At 42.3% G+C, this 12305-nt stretch overlaps 1 protein-coding gene across 2 annotated transcripts in view; it reads left to right on the top strand.

Annotated features, from left to right (window-relative positions):
* The window catches only part of RSPH14 (radial spoke head 14 homolog), a 189489-nt gene extending 177496 nt beyond the window's left edge, over positions 1-11993 (top strand). For both annotated transcript variants that reach the window (XM_033955836.1, XM_033955837.1), the window contains exon 6: positions 10099-11993. In XM_033955836.1, the coding sequence (XP_033811727.1) occupies positions 10099-10337 (239 nt within the window). In that variant the 3' untranslated portion in view covers positions 10338-11993. The remainder of the gene's footprint in view (positions 1-10098) is intronic.
* The last annotated feature ends 312 nt before the right edge of the window (positions 11994-12305 follow it).

The raw sequence follows: 12305 nt of genomic DNA, 5'->3' as shown, positions 1-12305 counted from the left end.
GGTAGGCCCAGGATGCTGCTCAGTGGGTTCAGGAGGGGAGCTCTCTCTGGTTGAGGGAGGAAGAAAGTGGGGGCTGGGGTGGGGCTAGTTTCATTTTCAGCTTTGGTTTCAGATAAAACTAAGCAGCCAATTTTGGTTTCAGTCAGGCTCTATTCAGTTGCACATTATGTATAGTTAGGGTTACCAGATGTCCGGATTTCCCAGACATGTCCAGACAGCTTTTCAAAATCTGGCACTTTGTTCGGGTTTTGAAAAGCTTTCCTTCGTGTAGGAGAGCATCCTTGCATGCATGGATATGACGCGAAGATGTCTCACGCACGTGTGCATGACATCATTGCACATGTGCGGATGTCCTGCCCAACGAAAGAAGGCAGTGGGGGGGGCGGGGCTGGGGCGGGATTAGAGGCAGGACTTAGATTGGACTTGGGGGCATGAAAGGGCGGAACCGAGGCAGGGATGGGTGGGACTAGGCGGGCCTGGGGGTGGGTCTAGTGGTCCGGATTTACTGTATAGTCAGCAGTGCTGAATATATGCATAACATCCAAACAAATTGAAAACAAATGTAGAAAGAGTTTTGTTCACCTAGTGCTTAATTATGTTGACCACATCCTCTAGTAATAGATTTCTCAAGGCAACTTCCTTAGCAGGGTTAGAAGAGGTTTTGACACGTTCATGGGGGAAAGATGCATAAAGATTATTCTCGAGATAGACTTGGGAGAGCCAATGCTAATCCCTGGAATACAGCTAGATCTACCTTTTTGGGATCTGCTGTATAGTTCTCAGAGATGGGATGCTGAGCTCAATGGACCTTGGTCTGACTCAGCATGGCTTTTTTGTTTTTCTTATATACATCAAGTCCAAGGTGGATGTTACATTTAAGGTCTTATGAGTGCAGGGGAAAGGGATTGAGACTTGTATACCACCTTTTTTGTAAATCAACTCAAAGTGGTTTATATAAAGGTACTTAAAGCATTGTCCTTATCTGTCCCGGTGGGCTCACAATCTATCTACTGTACCTGGGGCAGTGGAGAATTAAATGACTTGCCCAGGGTCACAGGGTGCAGCATGGGGTTTGAACCCACACTCAGGGTGTTGAGGCTGTAGCTCTAAACACTATTGGGTGCCTAAAGAAATCTGATGGCAACTTTACAGACTCGGACGCAGACAAAGCAGAAATATTCAACAACTACTTCTGTTCAGTCTTCACCTGCGAAGCACCAGGATCCGGTCCTCAGCTACAGACAAAGGGGAATTTGGAGGACCCATTCCGGGACATGGAATTTACTGCGAGCGAGGTCTGCGAGCGAGGTCCACCAAGAATTATCAAAATTAAAAATAAACAAAGCTATGGGCCCGGACGATCTACACCCTAGAGTACTTCGAGAACTGAGGGATGTCCTGGCAGAGCCGTTAGCTGTGTTCTTCAATCTTTCGCTAAGCGAGGGAAAAGTTCCCCTGGACTGGAAAACTGTCAATGTTATCCCGCTCCACAAAAAGGGATGCAGGTCAGAGGCTGAAAATTATAGACCGGTGAGTCTCACATCAATAGTGAGTAAACTCATGGAGAAGTTGATCAAGAACAGATTGGACACATTTCTAGATGATGAAAGATTAAAGGATCCCCACCAGCATGGCTTTACAAAGGAAAGGTCTTGTCAATCCAACCTGATAAGCTTCTTTGACTGGGTAACAAAAAACTGGATGAGGGTGAGTCCCTGGATATCATGTATTTAGACTTTAGCAAGGCTTTTGATAGTGTTCCACACCGTAGGTTATTGAACAAGATGAACTCGTTAGGACTAGGAAAAACACTGACGGCATAGGTACGAGACTGGCTTAGCTGCAGACTTCAAAGAGTAATGGTGAATGGTATCCCCTCAAAAACATCAAAAGTGACCAGCGGAGTGCCACAGGGTTCGGTCTTGGGCCCGATGCTATTTAATATCTTTATTAGGGATCTAACTCAGGGACTTTGAGGCAAAATTACATTATTTGCTGATGATGCTAAACTATGCAACCTTGTGGGCAGAGCAACAGAACCTGATAGCACAACCGGGCCCAACACTATGGAGCAGGACCTGCTTTTGTTGGAACAATGGTCCAATACTTGGCAACTAAACTTTAATGCCAAAAAATGTAAAGTAATGCTCCTTGGGAGGGGAAACCCATGCAGAACATACACCTTGAACGCTGAAAACTTAGCAAGAACCACTGCAGAAAGTGACTTGGGAGTTCTCATCCGGGAAGATATGAAAGCTGCCAATCAGGTGGAGAAAGCTTCAGCAAAGGCAAGACAAATGCTGGGTTGCATCAGAAGGAGCTTTATCAGCCAAAAGCCTGAAGTCATACTACCGTTATACAGATCCGTTGTGAGACTTCACCTGGAGTACTGTGTCCTGTTTTGGAGGCCACATTATCAAAAGGATGTGAAGAGAATGGAGTCGATCCAGAGAATTGCCACTAGGATGGTCTCAGGACTTAAAGACATCCCATATGAAGAACGTCTGACCAGACTGCACTTATATTCTCTCGAGGAGCGCAGAGAAAGGGGGGACATGATAGAAACATTCAAATACATCACGGGTCGCATTGAAGTGGAGGAAGAAATATTTTTTCTTATGGGTCCCACGGCAACAAGAGGGCATCTGCTAAAACTTAAGGGGGGGGGATGATTTCATGGTGACACCAGGAAATACTTCTTCACCGAATGGGTGATTGATCGATGGAATAAACTTCCACGCCAGGTGGTCGAGGATAGTAATGTGCTCGAATTCAAAAGTCGATGGACAAACAGGTGGGGGTGCTAGAGTTATGCATAAAAGATGGGTACTCCAGGGAGAGAGGGTTCTTGAGTGGGCAGACTTGTTGGGCCGCCGGCCCTCTTCTGCCGTCATACTCTATGTAAACCACGCTCTCCTCACTATTAAGGATATTGTCACACCTGTGCCCCAAAGAGCGTGGCGGGCAGCCAGGTAGTGACACACTGCTTGAATCTGGCGTGGTCCCCCTGGAACTAGGGAAGCCTTTCAGGATGTTTCTCTCTAGGCAACAGCCTAGAACTGCACTTTCAGATGATCTTTCAATGAAAACCACTTAGTCAGAATGGCCATAAGAAAAAAATGTAAGCTTTATTTGGCCAGTGGTCTCAAAATCATAGTCCATACCATGAGCTTAGTAATGCAGCACAAACATAGAGAACTTTGTAAGCTCACCACAGGTTTTTATGAAAGCATAAACAAAATATAATCAACAGAAAAGATTTGTATTGTAATTCAAAATCAGGTTTAACCCAGTCACTGGCTCTGGGCTTGGTAAGTGAATTAAGCGCTGTCCTCTTCACCAGAGCCTCATTATGGGAATGTTTGAAAGTTTCCAACCCAGTTCCTTTAGTTAATTTAACATTTACAGTGGTCACAAGAAAGCAATCCTCCATCCTGAACTTCAAGAGGGGTTTTGCTGCAGCGCTTTCCTGGTTAACAATGATGGCTATAAGCACAGGAAGCCATGAGAGAGAGAGACAGCAAACTTATACTTCTAGGCAACAAGTTCTTATTTCAGCAGAGACAGCTTTATCCAAAGTCCCTATCTCCAATTTACAATGCCAGCATCTATTGGACAAGGAACTATTTAACTATTTATCATCTTTTATTCTACTGTCCCCATATCTTAGCCTTTTGGAACTCAATCTGGGATCAAATAAATTGTTTATTGGAAAACCATGTAGCGTTATCTTATGATACTGTGATATTTGGAATGTATATGAGAAAAAAGAGTCAGATATCATCGAGTAATAATAAACTTTTAATGATCATGACTGGAGTTGCCATCCAACATATTACTAATAACTGGAAAGATCATACTAGGTTGAACTTTAATTTTTGGTGGAATTCATTATGCCACATATATAGAATGGAAAGATCAATAGCGATACAAAATGGAAATTATAATAATTTTATTAAAATTTGGGAGCCATTGACGTCTTTTTGTCATGATTAAATGCCATTTTTCTATTAGTCATACAACATATAGTATTGGGAGGGGGGAGGGATACAAATATTCTTATTATGAATGAAGAGTTTTGAGGGAGGGTGGGGAGAGGGTTACATTTCTATGTTTAGATTATAATGATAAGATATGCAAGTGCTCTGATTAATTGTGTTTATTATGATTCTTGTACACTTGATGAAAGTTTTAAAAATGAATAAAGAATTAAAAAAAAAAAAAAAAGAGAGACAGCTTTATGGCGTTCATGCAGCAGATACACTCTTAAGGTTAGACTTCTTCACAAACCAGGTTGGTGTTTAGCAGTGAAAAATATATCAGCATTTACTCTCAGAAATTTTCACCACATTTATGAGAACCATGCAGGCTCAGTGTAATTAACAGGGCTACCGTGGCAACGGCTAGCAGCTGGTACCTGCACACGGAGCTCTGTTAGCAGTGATTCACCAGAACAAACAAGCTGAGTTTCCTGCCCAGCGTTTGACTCAGCTTTGCCAAAGCTCTGCTCAATGTGGGATACAGTTCCTTAATTTCAGGCACAGAGAGAAAAATGCAGACAACTACACAGTCCAAAATTAAGCCTTTTCTTGCAGCACCCACAATCTGTATAGAAAGGAAAAATAGCAAGAAAAAAAATCTCCAGCAAACTCACTTTTGTTTTATGCCACTTCCATTCTTGGTTGGGCTGAGAATATTTCAGCATGTTTTATAAAATATATGGGTACTTGTTTAGGACGCTATTTTAAAAAGGATTTTTATTGGGATTATGCCTGTATACATATGTTAAAAACATTACATTACATTAGTGACTTCTATTCCGCCTTTACCTTGCAGTTCAAGGCGGATTACATAAGAATTGTTATGATCTTAATACATAAGATTATATAGGAACATTTTCTAATTTGCTAAGGAGTAGATTGGTAATGTCAGTGGAGATTGGAACTTTATTGGTAAGGTTATATTGGTTTTATGTGTTTTTTGAAGAGTAAGGTTTTTGTTTCTTTTTTGAAAGTTTTGTAGTCTGTGGTTGAGGTCAGCTGATTGGTGAGTTGTCGGTCCAGTTTTGCTGGTCTGGTGGCTAGAAAGTTGTCATATATTTTTCTTCGTTTGACATTTTTGGTTGGCAGATGTGCGAATATTGTGTGGATTCTCCTGTGTCTGATTGAGGTGGAATGAGTTAGTCGATTGTTCTAGTAGGAAGGGCTATTTCTGTTTATAGCTTTGAATAGTAGGCAAAGGAATTTGAAGTGTATTCTGGCTTTATTGGGAGCCAGTGTGAGTCGTGGTAGGCCTCCGTGATGTGGTCATATTTTTTCCAGAGTAGATAAGTCTTAGGGCTGTATTTTGTATTGTTTGGAGTTGTTTCATCTTTGTTGTTGGACAGGGGAGATATAGTATGTTACAGTAGTCTATTAGGCCTAGGATTAGAGATTGAACCACAAGTTGGAATTGTTTTCTGTCAAAGAATTTTCGGACTTATAGTGGCGAATGATGTTTTTATAATTTTGTTGATTTGTGGTTGCATGGTACAACCTCTGTCTATCAGCACTCCGAGGAGTTTTAATGTGGGTTGAATGGGGTATGAGATCGAGTTAATTTCTATATTTGTCAAGGTTGGAGATTTGCAGTTTTCAAGGAGGATGAAGTTTGTTTTGTCTGGGTTAAGTTTTAGTTTGTGTTCTTTCATCCATGTTGCTACTGTATCAAATGTTACGTGTATTGTGCCTATCATGGATGGTTCAAGTTGGTTGAAGGGGAGGAGTATGGTGATATCATCTGTATAGCTGTATGAGGTAATGCCTAGTTTATCTAGGTAGGAACTTAGGGAGGCAATGTATAGGTTGAAAAGTGTGGGAGATAGGGGAGAACCCTGTAGCACTCCACATGGTTTGGACCAAGGATCCGATTTTTCTTTGTTTGTTTTGACTCTATAAGTTCTGGACTGTAGGAATCCTTTAAACTATGTTAGAACTTTTCCTGTAATTCCTATTGCATCTAGAGTTTGTAAGAGGATGTCGTGGTCTACTAGGTTAAAGGCTGCAGAGAGGTCTAGTTGTATGATCATCATTTTTTTTCCAGTGCAGAGCTGTTGTCTCACGATGTCCATGAGTGTTCCTAGTAGAGTCTCCGTGCTGTAGTTGGTTCTGAAGCCTGATTGCATGGGGTGGAGTAAGTTGTGGTGATCTAGGTAAATGTTTAGGGCTTTAGCTACTAGACCTTCCATTAGTTTGACATATAGTGGGATTGAGGCTGTAGGTCTATAATTAGATGGTTGGTCTGTTGCTCCCTTGGGGTCTTTTAGGATTGAGTTATGATGATTTTGCTGAGGTTATGTGGGAAATGGCCATCGGTGAGTAGGGTTTGTATCCATTGTAGGAGCAGAGTGCGGAATAGCGTACTGGAGGTTTTCAGTAGGTATGGTGGACAGTGATTAAGTTTGCAGGCTGCATGACTGTATTTGTTATATAGTTTGTTGAAGTCTGACCATTGTATAGGTGAGAAGTTGGGCCAGGTTCTGTCTGCTGCTATCAATTCTTTTTCTGTGGGAGAGGTTGAGATTACTTCTAGGTGAATCAGTGTATCATTGAACGTGGATCTGATATTAGCGATCTTATTTTTGAAGAATGTGGCTAACACGGTGGCTGAGGGAGGGGGGGAGTTGTTAGTGATCAGATATGGTGAGGTGTCTGTGAGTTCTTTTAGTAACTGGAATATCTTTTTTGTGTCTTGGAATCCTTCTACTATTTGCTTTGTGTAGTAAGTCTTTCTTTTTTCTTTCAGCTTTTGTTTGTAGTTTTGGTGAAGTATTTTCCATTCTGCTTTTGTGGAAGTATTTTCCATTCTGCTTTTGTGGAATCTTGGCTACTTTTTCTCCATTTTCTTTCTAGTTGTCTGCATTTTCTTTTGAGTTGGAGTAATTCATTGTCGAACCTCTTTCAAAATTACTCCACATGTAATGTATGCACACTAACAAGAAGGCATGTCCATTTATACAACTTGGATGTAGGTCTTCTTTGGGCAGAGTGTGGATGCAGTCACAAAGTATGCATTATAGAGAGGGGCATTTTGAAAAGGTCATTCAAGTCAGAATGTCCCAAACAGATGTCCATCTTGCATGTGTTTTCAAATAGGATACAGTAGAGTTATCATATGTCTGGATTTTCCCAGAACTGTCCTCTTTTTAGAGGACTGTCCTGGTGTCTGGGTGGTTTTTGAAAATATGGCAGTTTGTCTGAGTTTAGGAGCTCGGAGCTGCATCTGAAGTGTGTCCATGCATGCATGCATGTGTGTGATGTCATCACGTCACGTCCGCACATGCTTGGAGGCCCTCCAGACGCAGCTCAGAGCTCACGGAAGGAGAGGAGAAGAGGTTCGTGTGGGGGTAGGACTGGGTTGGAACAGGGTGGGGCTGAGATGGAATGGGGTTGGATTGAGGCAGAACAGTGTGGGGCTGGGGGGTGAGGCCACATATTCTCTTTTTTGTGTGAACAAATATGGTAACCCTAGGACACAGCCTTATCGCAAATACATGAAACAGACCTCCATACAATGGAAAAATCCAGCATGAAGTGTTATTTTCACCTGGGTCACTTGATTTACAGTCTACTGCACTAACCACTAATCCACTCTTCAGACCTGCTTCCTACTCTGTTAAGAATGCTCATAATACCTGATGCTGTCATAGAGCCTGATTTCTACTTTCAGGGGAGAGGGAGGTGGACAGCAAACACTGGAGGATTAAGGAGAAGTCATGCCTTAACCCCTCCAGTGGATGACTGCTCAATCAGAGCACCTTTCTGCAGGGTCGGATTAAAGGATAGGCCCAGTAGGCACATGCCTAGGGCCCAAAATTGTTAGGGGGGCCCGCTGAAGGAGGGCAAAGAGAGAGCCTTTTTATTTTTTTTCAAACAGCGACAGGTGGCATTTAAGATTGGCAGCCGACCCTCCCCCTACGACGGCACTCAAGATTGACAACGGGCCTCCCCCAGCACTTTAGATCGGCAACGTGGTGCTAAGCCCAAAGCTTCCCCTCTGACGCAGCTTCCTGTTTCCGCTTGGGCAGTTCGTGTCAGAGGGAAGCTTTGGACTGAGCATCGCGTTGCCTTTATGAAGTGCCATTGATGCCGGGAGAGCCCATTGCCATTCTTGAGTGCCGTCGCCAGGGTGGGTGGGGGAGGGCCTGTTGCCAATCTGAAGTGCAATTGCCAGGGGGGGGGCGTTGCCAATCTTACTTGTTGCCAAAATCTGAAAGAAAGGTGAGGGAGATGGCCTGGGGTGGAGGGAGAGATTGAGAGAAGGGACAGATGGTGATGATGGAAGTAGGGAGAAGGGAGAGATTGAGAGAAGGGAGCAGATGAAGATGATGGAAGTGGGGAGAAGGGAGAGATCGAGAGAAGGGGCAGATGATGGAAGTGGGGAAAAGGGAGAGAGAGAAGGAGGCAGATGATGATGGAAGTGGGGAGAAGGGAGAGATTGAGAGAAGGGGCAGATGATGGAAGTGGGGAGGAGAGAGAGAAGGGGCAGATGATGGAAGTGGGGAGAAGGGGAGATAGAAGAGGGCAGTTGGACGTCAGTTGAGAGGGGAGAGCAAATGCTGAATGGAAGTGGAGAAAGAGAACACATACTGGATAGAAGGAGGGGATAAAGCAAAACGACATATGCTAGATGGGGGGAAGAAGATAGAGTTAGTGAGATAGTGGAAGGGTGAAGGAAAGGGGTGGCATGCTGTAGGTAGACACAATGAAAAGAGGGAAACGGAGGACTCAATAGTAAGAAAATAGAGAAGGAAGACCAGAGAAGAAAATAAAAGGGAAGAGAGCGGAGAGAGAGATGCCAGAGAACGGGGAAGGAGACAGAGATACCAGATCTGAGTGGAGGAAATGAGAAGAGAGAGATGCTAAAAACCACAGGGGGGAGGGAAGGAGAGATGGAAGGAGAGATATGCCAGACTATGATGGAACATAGAGAAGATGATGTATTCCAGACCAAAAGGGGGGGGGGGTAGGAGGAGAGATGGCAGTGGGAGAAAGACAGTTTCTGGAAGGGGGCAGACAGTGGATGGAAGAAAGAGAATGACAAGAAGATGAGGAAAGCAGAAACCACATGACAAAGGTAAGGGGATGGGCATGCCTTAATCTTTCCAGTAGTCATCTGGTCAGTTTGGGTACCCTTATTTGTTTTTAAAACAGGTCTAGCCACATATGTCTAAATAGTGCACTGGACATTTTGTTAAATGTTCAATTATTACTGCAAAGCGTCCAAGTCCTAAACCCGCCCAAAACACGCATTCCACATCCTCCCTCCCCCCCTTGAAATATAGATGAATGGGATGACCAGGCATCAAATACTTTATGCCTTTTTTGGACTATAGATGAATGAGATGACCAGGCGTCAAAAACTTTATGCCTTTTTTGGACCTTTTTCTCTTTTGAATATGAGCCCTATAGAAACATGATGGCAGATAAAAGGCCAAATGGCCCATCCAGTCTGCCTATCCACAGTAACCATTATCTCTTTCTCTCTCTGAGAGATCCCATGTGCCTATTCCATGCCTTCTTGAATTCAGACACAGTGTCTGTCTCCACCACTTCTTCTGTGAGACTGTTCCATGCATCTACCACCTTTTCTGTAAAAAAGCATTTCCTTAATTACTCCTGAGCCTATCACCTCTTAACTTCATCCTATGCCCTCTCATTCCAGTGCTTCCTTTCAATTGAAAGAGACTCGACTCATGCGCATGTATGCCATTTAGGTATTTAAACATCTTTATCATATCTCCCCTTTCCTGCCTTTCCTCTAGGCACTTATATGTCTTTATGAAATAGCTTCAAAATAGGTGCTTGCTTAGCCTCTCAATTTAGGTTCCTGTTACAAAGTTACCTTCTTAGTTTATAAGTGTGTGTGTTCTAACTTCTGAGCTGGTATAAATGTGTGCATGAGGCTGTATCTGACTGGTGATGTTGCATTTATAAAATAGACTTTCTCACACAGGAGTCCGGTTATTAAATCATACCTTTAGTATGTAGTATACTGTTGCCTAAAACCTGGATTGAGTTTATTTGCCAGTGATTTGTTCCTTCTTTTCCTTCTATTAAGGTAAATATGCAGCATTGCATGCAGAAGCCATCACAGCTTTATTGCCACTGGTTGACGATCAGCTTAGCAAGGTGCGTCTGAATGCCATCAAAGCCCTAACCATGATGTCTGAGGCATCTGCGGGACGCAAGATACTGCTGGAGCATGTGAACAAGTTACGTGGGCGACTTAATGACCCAAGTGAAGCTGTGAAGAGAGCCACTGAAATTCTCATTCAAGTCATACAGTGGAAACCTTAAACCAAAAGAATAGTAGTGAAGTTCCTGCATGTTCTGATATTTCCCACTCATAGCTGATACTCCCATAACATTTGTACATTAAATCCAGTCATTAGGTGCATTTAAATATTGAGAGAGTGAAAACTTGCTTTCTCTGATCCCTTTTGAGCCTCCTTCCTCCTTTCAGCTTCATCTTATGACCCTTTGACCTTGAGGTTTTCATTCAATTGACAGTGCTAGTATTTTCTTGAAGTCTGCTATATATTTAAATGAGCCAATATATTATAGGTTTCAATACAATACCAAAAGAAAGCATTTTCTGTAGAATGAAAATCAAGAAACAAGTTGTAGGAGTTAATGTTATAATTCTTAGTACACCAAATACATCAGTAACTAGCTTTCTAGAGTTATCCTTCATTTGTTAGGTCAGTGAGAAGGCCACACTTATACTGGTTTTAAATAATGCCATAGTCAGCTAAGTCTTAGGTTGTTTGCATATACCATTACAGCTCAGTCATGAAACAAGCATCTCAAGGACAAATGGTTGTCATTTAGACCAAGAGAAAAGCAGGCTTAAAAAGAATGTGAAAAAATACTTTTTTCACTCAAAAATGAATACCTACAGTAGATCTCAGTCAAAAGTCATGAGAGCTAAATCAGTGGCAGAATTCAGGTTTGAATGCAACAAACACAAAGTCCTTAGTGCAGGGGATAGAGAGGAAGATGACTTATGATAGCTTAGTGGGATGCACAAATGGGCAAAGTGGCTGGAGCTTTCTGTGAATAAGACCTATACAACTGGTTTTTTTTCCAGGCAGTTTATTGTTGAGTTACCAAACATGCCTTAGCTGTATCTAATGGTTAGAGTAGTGGGCTGGGAACCAGGGAATCCAGGGTTCAGATTGTACTGTTGTTCTTTGGGATCATGGACAAGTAACTTAACCCTCTATTCATTTGCCTCAAGTACTGTACCTGAATGTAATTACAATGGGCTACAAGATACAAGCTAAACCCAAATCCAAACTCTAGTATCAGGCATACTAACACAAACTCCTACAAAAGTCACTCAAGACCTACAAAGGAATTTCAGCATGCTATAATATCACTAGCTTCTAGGAGTCACACAACAAATGCCTGCCTAGGAAAAGGCAGCACTGTAAATTCTGCGCTGGGTAGGTTTAAGCAGGTTAGAAAATTTTTTAAACAAATACCTCAATACACCTATTGAGAAAATTAAACAAGCCAAATTAGTACAGATCAATCCAACACAGACATTCAATGTTAACAGAATACCTGGACTTTTTTACATATGCAGACTAGATTTAGACCCTCACTAACCCCCTCCTTTACAAAGCCGAACAAGCATTTTTAGCGCCGGCCACCACAGTAACAGCTATGATGTTCATAGAATTCCTATGAGCGTCCAAGGTGTTACCGCCGTTTCCGGCACTAAAAATTCTAGCTCGGCTTTGTAAAGGACCTAAGTACAGAAAAGTAACTAAAACTGAAAAAATAAATAAATAAATAGACAAAATCCTCACTTTGGATAAAGATAGGTTATAAATATATGGACAAATGCAAAGTGATGCACATTGGGAAGAATAACCTGAATCATAGTTACCGAATGCTAGGGTCCACCTTGTGGATTAGCGTCCAAGAAAAGGATCTGGGTATCATCGTAGACAATACGATGAAACCTTCTGCTCAATGTGCGGCGGCGGCCAAAAAAGCAAGCAGGATGCTAGAAATTATTTAAAAAGGGATGGTTATCAAGACTAAGAATGTTATAATGCCCCTGTATCGTTCAATAGTGCAACCTCATCTAGAGTACTGCGTTCAATTCTGGTCTCCTTATCTCAAAAAAGATATAGTGGCGCTAGAAAAGGTTCAAAGAAGAGCGACCAAGATGGTAAAGGGGATGGAGCTCCTCTCGTATGAGGAAAGGCTAAAATAGTTAAGCTCTTCAGCTTGGAAAAGAGACAGAGATAT

The sequence above is a fragment of the Geotrypetes seraphini genome, chromosome 8 (assembly GCF_902459505.1).
Source record: "Geotrypetes seraphini chromosome 8, aGeoSer1.1, whole genome shotgun sequence".
In the NCBI taxonomy this organism is placed as follows: domain Eukaryota; kingdom Metazoa; phylum Chordata; class Amphibia; order Gymnophiona; family Dermophiidae; genus Geotrypetes; species Geotrypetes seraphini.
Note: the sequence above shows the minus strand (reverse complement) of the source record. Positions and strands in the feature narration are given on the sequence as shown.